This window comes from Trachurus japonicus, chromosome 24 (assembly GCF_045865225.1).
Source record: "Trachurus japonicus isolate A0001 chromosome 24, Traja_1.0".
In the NCBI taxonomy this organism is placed as follows: Eukaryota; Metazoa; Chordata; class Actinopteri; order Carangiformes; family Carangidae; genus Trachurus; species Trachurus japonicus.
Window position 1 is genome coordinate 12,599,339 of NC_140930.1, and position 10,505 is coordinate 12,609,843.

The following is a 10,505-nucleotide window of genomic DNA, read 5'->3' on the forward strand; positions in this document are numbered from 1 at the left end:
GGGGCATTTCCGAGAACCGTGGGACCTCGCTGTGGTGTTGGGTGTCCCGCTCTGATTTCTGCCCGTTCCGGATCAGGTTTCTCCTCCAATCCGGTTCTCCCAAAGCCACAGAGAGAGGTGGGTGGATAAAGAGAGAGACCTTTGTGTTTTTTTTTTTTTCATCTGGTCGTAATAAAAAAAAAGAGAGAGAGAGAGAGAGAGTCAGAGACCACACATCCCATCTGCGGAGAACAGTTTTCTTTTCTCCCTCTTTTTTCCAATTAAAAGAGATAAACAAAGGATGATTCATAGATTTCACACTGGTGTTAGGTTTTAAACCTTTCCGTCTCAGATTTAGCAAGAGTAAACAACTTGAATACATCATGGAAAAAGCGTCATACTGTACTCCACTGTGCCTGTATTCATTTCTCCAACAGGGCTGGGGCTGAGAAAGAATCCCTCGCATTGATTCAGACTAGGAAGGTCTGATTATGTTTAACATAGGATAAAAAGTTCCACTAACAACCCCGAGATGTATGGTCACAGTTTCCCATTTGCAGGCAGGCCACGGCTCAGTTACCCTATCCCTTTACATACAACGTTAATCAGTGATTTCTTTTGCCCCTCTTTTTTCCTTCATGCAGACGTTTGCAGAAAGCACCATGAACGAGCTCCTGGGATGGTACGGCTACGACAAAGTAGATCTGAGAGACTCTGAGGCCAACGAGATCAGAAACTACAGAGAGAGGCGTCAGCATGTGTCCGTGCTAAAAGGTGAGGGCAGGTGTTGGCGGCTCTGATATTGCTCTATCTAGCTGGTTCTGCAGGTTTTTAGTGCAGACATTGAGTCACTGCTCAAATTTACTAGACATTCCCACCTGTAGCTGTAAGTCCTCGAGTTTCATTCATTCAGATACATCTATTGTTTCTCAGCATATTTGCACTAAATATCAATGCAGGGCATTGTCACGGGTGCAGAAGTTGTAACAGTATCACGTTAGCCATGCAGTGGATTGATACTATTGTATTACAAGGAAAATTCAAGTCATGCCGTTACAATGTGTTTATGTTTCTCACAGAAAATTCGTTGCCAAAGCCCAAGAGCCTGGACACCAAGGTCAGTCACTCAGTCCTGGCCATGAAGAGCGGAGAGAGAGACTCATCAAGTGTGCCCTCCTCTTCGCCATCCTCCTCTTCCACAAGTTCGTCCTTGACCACCCCCAAGGAGCACAAGAGTGCCCCTGTCATAGTCCCCCTCATAAAGCCATCAGCAGGTATGTGGGCAACGCATGGAGATCACTGAAAAGTCTCCACACTGAAATATAATAAGTGTAATAAGCAGATGTTGTTCCATATTCACACCTTCATATACCATGCACATGAATCCATTTCCAACACACCACGTTGTAACAGAATCCATGTTGACAAGTTGCTGACTCGAATGTGTTTACATCCATATTTGATGAACAATGTAGGAACTGTGACTCTTGTTGGTGCAGGAACTAGTGATCATCTTCCCACAGTGTTTGCCCAGTATGGATGTAAATATCCCTAAATAAAACCTTCAAGGCTCAGTTTCATTTCAGCGTAACAATGGAAAAGTATATCACTGTGCTGCATTCAAATGCACAAATCTGGTAATAAGGAATAACATGAGAGCTAAAGAAACTTCTTTCAGCATCCTGACAACACACACACACACACACACACACACACACACTCAGACACACACATCTCCTTGGAAGTGAGCTTTCATCAAAGTGGTGTACCAAGACCTTTTTGCAAACTGCGCCGCACTGACTGCCCTCCTCTCTTTTTGATCTCCCTCCTGCAGTGGAAGATGTACAGAATGTGCAGATAGTGTGTGTTTGGTGCCAGAAGGAAGGTGTAAAACGCTACTCGCTATGCATGGGCTCAGAACTCAAGAGCTTCTGCAGTGAAAAGTGTTTCGCCGCCTGCAGACGGGCCTACTTCAAACGCAATAAGGTTAGTGGAAACCAGGAAAACTGTTGGGTGGTCACAGGCATTTAAACTATGGTTTGTCCTGATATGTACATGATGTTTAATGGTAAATACATTTGTTTTCATAATTTTGAATGTGTTGTGTTTACACACATGCACATACGGGTACTGTATAGGGACAGATTTTCTTCCAGGCTCTGAGACCCAAGCATCAAGTGGTTTCTGGCAGGTAAACAGACCTTCAGAAACTGATACTCCTGATCTGGTGAGGTCATAGCTGATGGATTAATTTACAGGAATTTAAAAAGAGGGTGGGGGGGTTGTGTCTGAGAATATACTTTCTAGTTAGTATGGAGAAGCCAGTATAGGAAAGGTGGGAGGGAGGTCAAAGTTTGTAGAGGACACTTGGTATCAGTTTCGCCTTAATGGAGGACCATTAAGTGGCTTTGGTCTGCAGGACAGGAAAGCAGCAACTACCAAGAGCCGCTCTGATGCACACTGCCGTGATTTTTCACCTTGCTTCACAACAGAGATATACCCTCTTCGGTGTGAGGTGACGTGCAGCTGTATCGCCTTTCGCCCTCGCTGTTGTTTATACTGTGGCAGGTTTATTCACAAGACTGCAGAGACAAAAAGGAGGGCTGAACAAAGTCTGTGCGCAACAAGCTCTCTAGTTTTTCGGAGGCGGGGAGGAAAGTTGCCGTTGGCTTGTTGCTGCTTGTCTGAGAGGAAGGCCAGGAGGCCTGGGGCGAGGTGTCCACTTTCAGTGCATACCTTACCTTCAGCTGCCTCATGTTTCGTAACTCAACACGACTCAATGGGTCACAGAGATGGGGGAGCACTCAGATCCACAACAGATCAGCTTACATGAATCAAGAGGAATTTCCTATATTAATACTGGCAAGGCCATTAATAATATGACAATACATCACCTGCATTATCTCCTTACTCGGTTGTAGGATCTCGTCTGTGTCACAACACAGTCATTTTCCTTTGTTGTATTGCCCTTTAGGGTTTGGTATCATGCGTGAAGTTCAACCTGTGTCTGATCTTGATGACAAGGCAATTCATTATAAGCTATTTTTTGCACTCGTTATGCAAGAAGCTCAGATTTGGTTTGATAACCTCAGAATGATTCCAGGGGTAGTATTTAGTTTGAAAGCGAATGCAGCTACATCATCATAAATTGGAGAATTAATCCGTCAAATGCGAGTCTGACAAAGTGCTTCACAGCAGTTGCCATGTGTATCACACTGTGGTTTTCCCCTGTCAGGCCAGAGATGAAGACCTCCACGGCGAGAGATCTCCTCAGCACCCCCATGCAGAGGACTCGCCCAGACTGGTGTTGAAAATCAACAGCAATGTCAGAGTAAGAGGGCACTATCAATGTATCTTTTGTTTTCCAGTGCAAAGTATTAATATACGCATGCTATGAAATTACAAGATTAAAAGAGCTTCATAGACGTGCATCTTAAGAGGTTTGGAAGTGAGTCAGTCTTTCTCCTCCTTACTGCACAAAGGTTGTAAAGTTCAACTCTGCCAGAATCAATCACTTCAATGACCCCCCACAGTCTCTCTCTCCTGTGCCGCAGGTGTGCGACTGGTGCAAGCACGTCCGTCACACGAAGGAGTACCTGGACTTTGGATCCGGCGAGGAGCGACTCCAGTTCTGCAGCACCAAGTGTCTGAATCAGTACAAGATGGATGTTTTCTACAGAGAAGCGCGTGCAGCTCTCACCAGCACCAGCACCAGCTCCAGCCCGAGCAGAACCGGCCAGGAGGGGAGGGCGGACAGCGTCGGCGTCACCGGGCAAAAGCTACTAACTCCCGAGTCCTGGAACAGCAACAGTGGCATCGGAGACGCTCGTCACAGAAACCTCTCCCCTAAAGGCCCGGGGGGGCTAATCCACGGATCAGCAGAATCCGCCTCTATCTCCTCCTCCTCCTCCTCCGAGGCGTCCTCCTCCTCCTCCTCTTCTTCCAAGGTCCCCGTCTCTGGGCTGAGAACCCTGGAGAGACCCCTCCAACCTCTCCCGCATCCACCCGCTGTGGAGGTGTCGCCCCATCCTGCTCCTCTTCCGCCTCCGCCTCCTCATCCTCGCCCCCCTCTGGATCATCAGCCGGTGCCTCAGATCCCCATCCCCTTCATCAGACCTCCTCTTCACGCTCAAGGCCTGAAGAGCCCCCTCGCCAATCCTCCCAGGCACCCGGGTCCTCCCTCCAGCCCTATCCACAGACCCCCTCACTCTCCTCACCTGCAGCCCCCCTCCTCCTCTTCCATGAACCCCCCTGGACTGATGCATCCCTTCCCAGGAGCCTACTTTCCTGGCTTGCACTCCCCTCCTCTGAATATGATGCCAAGAGGTCCCGTCCCAATGCCTCCTCACATGATGAACTTTGGTATTCCTTCCTTCAGCCCTCTCCTGCCCCAGCCCACCGTCCTGGTCCCGTACCCCATCATTGTTCCACTTCCCGTCCCCATACCCATTCCTATCCCCATTCCAGTCCCTTCTAAAGCAACTTTAGAAACTCCAAGTCACAGTGGGGTCATCCAGCCGGTGCCAGAGGGGGCAGACAGGGGCAGATCCAGAGCTGCCAGGCTGCCGTCTCCAGGGATCCCTGAAGGGGACGGGAGATTGACGGCGAATAAATTGGGTGGAGCCTTGACTCAAAGTCAAGTCTCCTCGCCAACTGAGCCCAGCAGCACAGATTGGGTTAAATCAGAGAGGTCATTCCCATCTCCAGCGTCCACACTCAACAGTGGGACGTCCTCTCCCCGAGCGCAGTACAATGAGTCCCCCTGCTCCGCTGCAGGGTCCGAGGGGCTGACAGACTATAAGCCGCAGCAGCAGCAGCAGCAGCAGCAGCAGCCGCAGCAGTCGGAGCGACAAGTCATCCAGAGGGTTCTTCAAAGACCCCAAGTGAAGCTGGAGCCCAGTGCCAACGGAGTGGTGGACCTATCAGGGCTGGGGGAGTCGGGAACTGGGCAGGGTACCAGATCGGGGCTCCACGACATCATCAGACCCACTCCCCCCCCTCCTCTTCAGCCGCACTCCCCTTCTTCGCACGACGCCGTCTACCACCGCCAGGACTCTCACACTCCGCCTTCACACACCCCGCCCACGCCCAGCCCCACGGGAGCGAGCAGCCACCCGAGCGACGTCGTCCTCTGCCCGTCCTCTGCCCTGAAATCTCAGGACCACGGTCCAAACGGGACCCTCTCCTCCTCCTCGTCCTCGCCCTCCAGTCCGGACTCTTCCCTACCACAGAGAGTACCAGCGGTGCCGCAGCAGCAGCAGCCCCCCGACCCCGCCGTCAGCGAGCTGGAGGCCATCAAGGAGAACAAGTGCTCCGTCGTCGGCCCGGTGCGGGTCGAGGGCCCGGTGGGTCAGGCGGAGGAGCCCTTGGCGGTGGTCGGGGACGTAGGAGAGGACCCCCATGTTCCCGACGAGGACCATGCGTACGCTCTGCCCACGGCGCCAAAGACCGGCGGGACCACCACGCCGCTGCTCTTGCCCAAACTCAGGGACAAGGGCAGCCTGCGGAGCCCTGCCAATCTGCCCGGCGCCGGAGACATGGAGCCGGCCCTGAAGAGGCGATGTCTACGAATCCGAGATCAGAATAAGTAGAAGATGGAGGTGAGAGATGCTGTTGCTAGGCAAAGCCACGTATAGATAGATAGATGCATGCGCTCTCACAAGGCGTTATTGTATTTCTCTCATGAATGAGCTCCACATTGAAAAGAAGGAGCTACTACAGCTCCTTATCGTCTCCAAACATCAGTAGGGACATTGTATAAGCAGCCCGCGCCGGGTGGGATTCAAAAGATAGACAGCTACATATACGCCAAGTTGACTTTAACTGTATTTACATAAGCTCTCTAATGCCTATCGCTTTGTTCTGTGTGGCATAACTCCACCCGTGCGGTATTCTGCGCAGATTAAATTAAAAACCCCGGGCAATTACTTCTAAACGGCATTCAAGCGGGGGATTGGAAAATGTGCGCATACACAACATTTGCGCGTACACGCTCGGGGCAGAGAGGCATAATCACAGGTCTCACAGTATGCGCGCGGTCACTAAACAGCGCGGCGCCATAGATAGAGAATCCCAGTAACCTGGCACTCCTCGCTGCTCTAAGGTTACAACAGGGGAAGGAGGTGGAGGGCACAGTCAGGCAGCCAGAGTCACTTTGAAAGGCAATCACTTCACCACAACCTGACAGTCACAATGCTTTGTTTGCATGGCAGCCTGTTTTTCTAGGCTTCAGTTTTTTGGCCAAGATATGCCGAGTGTGTATTTGTTTCAGAGGCAGGGAGAGGTTTTTCTGCGTTTTAGCCAACAAGGGCCCCGATGCTTTTTTGTCCGGAGCGGTTTGCATGTGTATGAGACATGCGAAAGCAGGAGGTTCATTGTCTTTAGGGCGAGGGCAGATGGCTGCTGCCGCCGAATCAAAAACCCATGACCTTGAGGTTATTGGATAGCCCTCTTGTCCAAAAGTGCCAGTCAGAGACACGGATCATATGAAGTGGTCTACAAGTCTACAACTCTTGCTTGGTGCAGTTTGAGGAGTGAGGCAGTGCAGACATCTTTCTGAGGTCGCCGCAGAGACAGAGGTGATTGTCAGGCAGACTGCGAGGCGCTGTTAGCATGAGAGCCAGCCCTCAGCTGTGATAGAGCTCTGGGGCTTCATTAGAAAACACACGGGGGCAGAACCGGAGCGATCCGATTACACATGTCATAATGACACCCAGTTCTGGCTTCAGCTCGTATCTCTCTCTCGTCTCTCCCATATACGATTTTTGCTCTCTCTCCCTCTCTTCTTTCTCCCCCTTTTCCGTCCTTTTCCCTTCCCTTCACTCACCACCGCTGTCCCCTGCCAACCAGATGTTGTTGTTAGAGTTCAGCAAGAAAAGCCCTCCTAACTTTTGGACCAATCGGAAAAAAGGGCCCCTCTCGATTTCACTTCGCCTTCGGATTGGTCGTCCAAACGGCTGTAACGCCACCCGCCGCCCTCCTCACCCGCTGGTATCTGGCCATAGTGAGATCACGTTACCATTTTACTGTATGTCATGAGATTAATCCGCTGATATTACAGAGGAGGCTTGGATTTCAACTGGCCTGCTTTTCTCTCCATATTCTGTTCCAAGCCTCCAAAGGCCAGGGGTCACCTTAATGATTGTGTTTAAAAAAAAAAAAGGTGGCTGTTGATAGAGAGAGTACTACATAAACCTTTATCCCGGTGTAACAAGATTCCCTTTCACTAAATCAGTTCCTACTTTACTCCTTGTCATTTGTTGTGGTTTCATGCGGCCCCTTAGTAACCAATACATATGAAATCACAGCGTGCTGCTTGTGTCGTGCAGACGGATTTATGGCCCAGCGTTGTGTGTAATGGGAGCTGGCTGCCGCATGTGAATGACTTTAGCTGGCCACCTCTGCGCTTGGAGCCGAACATTTCTGTCCTGTTCTATTGTCTCTGCTGCTAAAAGTGATTTTTTATTTAATTTTTTTTTCTCAAAAAAAAAAAAAAATCTCCATTTCTGACAGAATCAGCAGCCAACTGGAGGATTTCACCTCAGGAAACAGCCCGTTTTTTTTTTTCGTTTTTTTTTTTTTTGCGTCTCACTTTTCCTTGCCTTTATTTGGGATATTTTATAGCCTCCTGTAATCCGATCCCACCACATGGGTATTCGCTGAGCGTTTGAAACTAAAACGCAATGGGACAGAGGGAGTACAGAACCCTGGTTTGGCCTTTACATGTGTATGTGTGTATGTGTGTGTGTGTGTGTGTCTGTTTACATTTAATATGTGTTTGAATTAAAGTCTGTGTAGGAGAGAGAGAAAGGAGAAAGGGGACGGGGCCAGATGTTCCTGGTTTGATTGTGTCCTGTGCGACAGTTCCCCGAGCGTTGACATGACTAAAAGCCTCGTTCTCAGTGTTTATGCAGAACGGGTGGATTAAGGAATGAGTGTCCAGGGCAGGAGACGATGATATAAGATATGGCAGAAATGGAAATGACTCTGAATCAGCCCAGAATCTATAACATCTCACCTCTCCTTCTCCCTCTGCTCTCTGTTTTTTTTTCTCTCCCTCTCTCTCTCTTTCTACCTAATGAACAGACTCCCTGTTTAACACTGTATGGCAGTGCCAGATTCAGTGCCACGCCCTCTTGTGGACGACACCAGTGCTAACACCCTCCGAGCTTGTCCCTCCAGCCTGTCAGCCCACCAGTGTTGCTCTGCCTGTAGACCAGCAGGGTGCCAACACCAGGAAGCCGTCCAGATGGCCACGTTATCACCAGTCAACGCGTCTGGGGGAAGAAGAAGACGAAGAAAAAGAAGAACACAACACGGTCACACATCTTGTCTTGGACCAAAGAGTATTGCAGCAGGCTTGTGTGTGTCATGTTGTGTTCGGTGAGGAGTGTTTGATAACGGAGCATCTCAGATCTCCAGAAGTGTGTCTCTCTGTGTGTGTTTGTGTGTGTGTGTGTGTGTGTGTGTGTATGTGTGTGCACAGGTTAGTGCGGCTGCCCAGATGCTGCTCCTCCTCCTCCTCCTCCTCCTCCTCCTCCTCTCCTTGCTCCACACAGCAGACACAGCTCTGATCAGCCTTGTGTGGTCTTCTCAGATGGAACCTGAACATGATCTCTTTCCAGGGGAAACGGTTTGTTTTCTCTGCCTGGCTTGCACAAAGAGCCACATTGTTCCTCTCCCCATATCCCACGCTGACTCCCCACTCCAGGTTTTGGGTTACCTGGCCGACGGGGGCTCAGACTTCAGGAGTTTTTTTTTTTTTTTTTAGTTTTTTTTTTTTATTTGACCGACAGCCAGGAATATAGTATACCCTTCTCCTCTCCACCCCAATCTAAATACGGTACACACTACACACACTGGCTCTGAGGTTTGATTCCTCACAACTGATTGCCTGTGATTCCCCCTCTCCTCTCCTCTCCTCTCCTCTCCGCTCCGCTCGTTTCCTTCAAGGAAGGAGAGAAATTCTGCTGAGATTAAGACTTAATCCTCGGGCAGTTTACACACCGTGCAGAGAGAGCGCAGGCGGGCGGGCTGGGCCGCTAAGACAGACGACTGAGCGGTGTCACACAGAGGATGCTCCCACAAAGGAAAGAAAACTACATAGTGTAGTACACACACACAGGAGGGGACGCCCACAGTGGCTGAGACGGTCTGTGTGGACACTTTAGCCGTCCTGATGATGACGCTGGTACAGAAATGTGTGATTTACAGACCCCCCCACCCCCTCTCCCCTTCCCTCTTTTCTCGCCAGTTCACCTGATCTGCCAAAGCGTTAACAGCAGAATCAGAATTCGAATCACTTCAAGCGCCGGGTGCCATGCATGTTCACTGAAAGTCAAGATGGCGGATGTGCATGACACACGCAGCTTAACTGGTTTTAATTCAGATTTTTTTCTTTTTCTTTTTCTTTATGTTAATAGCTCTGATCAGATGATTCTATAAAATAATAATAATTATTGAAAAAAAAAATCATAAAAAGAAACAAAAAAACAAAAACAAAAAACAAAAAGCAGACTTCTATTATTACCAAGTGTGGTATTATATACTCAACCATCAAATGCTGTAGTATGCAGCGATCAGTATTACAGTTCCCACTACTGGGGATATCTAATGAGATTTGAACCAGCTAGATCACGTAGAGGCTTTGTCAACACTTTGTCCCATTGCAAGGTTTCAGTTTTTCTAGTTGAGCTCTACACAGATACTATTTGATGTTATATTAACTTATGGATGATGCATCTGTAGATTTTCACAAAAAAAAGTGCTTTATTTCTTCATTTGTCCTTTTTTTTTTGATGATTGTATTTTGTGAGTGCTGAAGCTCTTAAATGCCCCTCGTCTTTGTGTTTATATACTGTGTCCCCACTAGAGAGCAGTGTTCGCCTGTGTAACTTTTGCACCTGCCCCCCTTTATCTGACAAGAAAGCACCAGGAGGCCCGTACATACACCCAGCCTTGCTGAAATTATCACACAACACTCATCATCATCATCGTCGTGCCAACCGACTGATACACACATCTCCTCCACATCTCGCTGCCATCGTTTGATCTTCTAAATCTGAATTTTGCCTGTTTCAGCAGTGTCATGCCAAGAGGAGCCTCTTCTTAATGGAGCGATCAACGGTCCCCAGGGATGAGTAGTCATCACCACCCACTCCTAGAATAACTCCCAAATGTGGCCGACCCCTGCCGTCATTCCAAAACTACATGCCTATCAGTTAGTGTGTGTGTGTGTGTGTGTGTGTGTGTGTGTATGAGAGAGAAAGAGATGAGAGAGTTGTGTTGTATGTGCGTGCATGTGCCTACAGCGGCAACACATTTGACCGTCTCCCCACTCATTCCAGCCTACATCCTCACAACAGGTCATGCCATTATGTCAGTGTCATCCTCGGCCGGCGAGGGGACTTTGTCAACAGCTTGTATGAGTCAGTGATGACATCACTCCATGCAAATAGCTGCAGTGTCAACAAGTGGCCCTCTGCTCTGACGTCGGAGGCCCAAAAGAAAAGAAAAGAAGAAAAAAA

The 10,505-nt window shown here is 49.2% G+C and overlaps 1 protein-coding gene across 2 annotated transcripts; it reads left to right on the forward strand.

Annotated features, from left to right (window-relative positions):
- The first annotated feature begins 596 nt into the window (after positions 1-596).
- LOC146961447 (sine oculis-binding protein homolog) lies at positions 597-10,217 on the forward strand. 2 transcript variants are annotated; one of them, XM_085771070.1, is made up of 6 exons: positions 597-753; positions 1,059-1,253; positions 1,814-1,965; positions 3,215-3,310; positions 3,534-5,579; positions 8,065-10,217. In XM_085771070.1, exons 1-5 carry the CDS (start codon positions 618-620, stop codon positions 5,568-5,570), a joined length of 2,616 nt encoding a protein of 871 aa, XP_085627196.1. In that variant the 5' UTR covers positions 597-617; the 3' UTR covers positions 5,571-5,579; positions 8,065-10,217. The 2 variants fall into 2 exon arrangements, with proteins under 2 accessions (XP_085627196.1, XP_085627195.1); XM_085771069.1 differs by having other exon boundaries at positions 3,513-5,579; positions 8,065-8,288.
- The last annotated feature ends 288 nt before the right edge of the window (positions 10,218-10,505 follow it).

What these genes read in the sequence shown, in the direction of transcription:
- LOC146961447 (XM_085771069.1), top strand. Translation starts at nt 618, where the DNA reads ATGCAGACGTTTGCAGAAAGCACCATGAACGAGCTCCTGGGATGGTAC. An exon ending in GCATGTGTCCGTGCTAAAAG is followed by an intron (nt 754 to 1,058) that starts GTGAGGGCAGGT and finishes TGTTTCTCACAG; the next exon opens with AAAATTCGTTGCCAAAGCCC. An exon ending in CCTACTTCAAACGCAATAAG is followed by an intron (nt 1,966 to 3,214) that starts GTTAGTGGAAAC and finishes TTCCCCTGTCAG; the next exon opens with GCCAGAGATGAAGACCTCCA.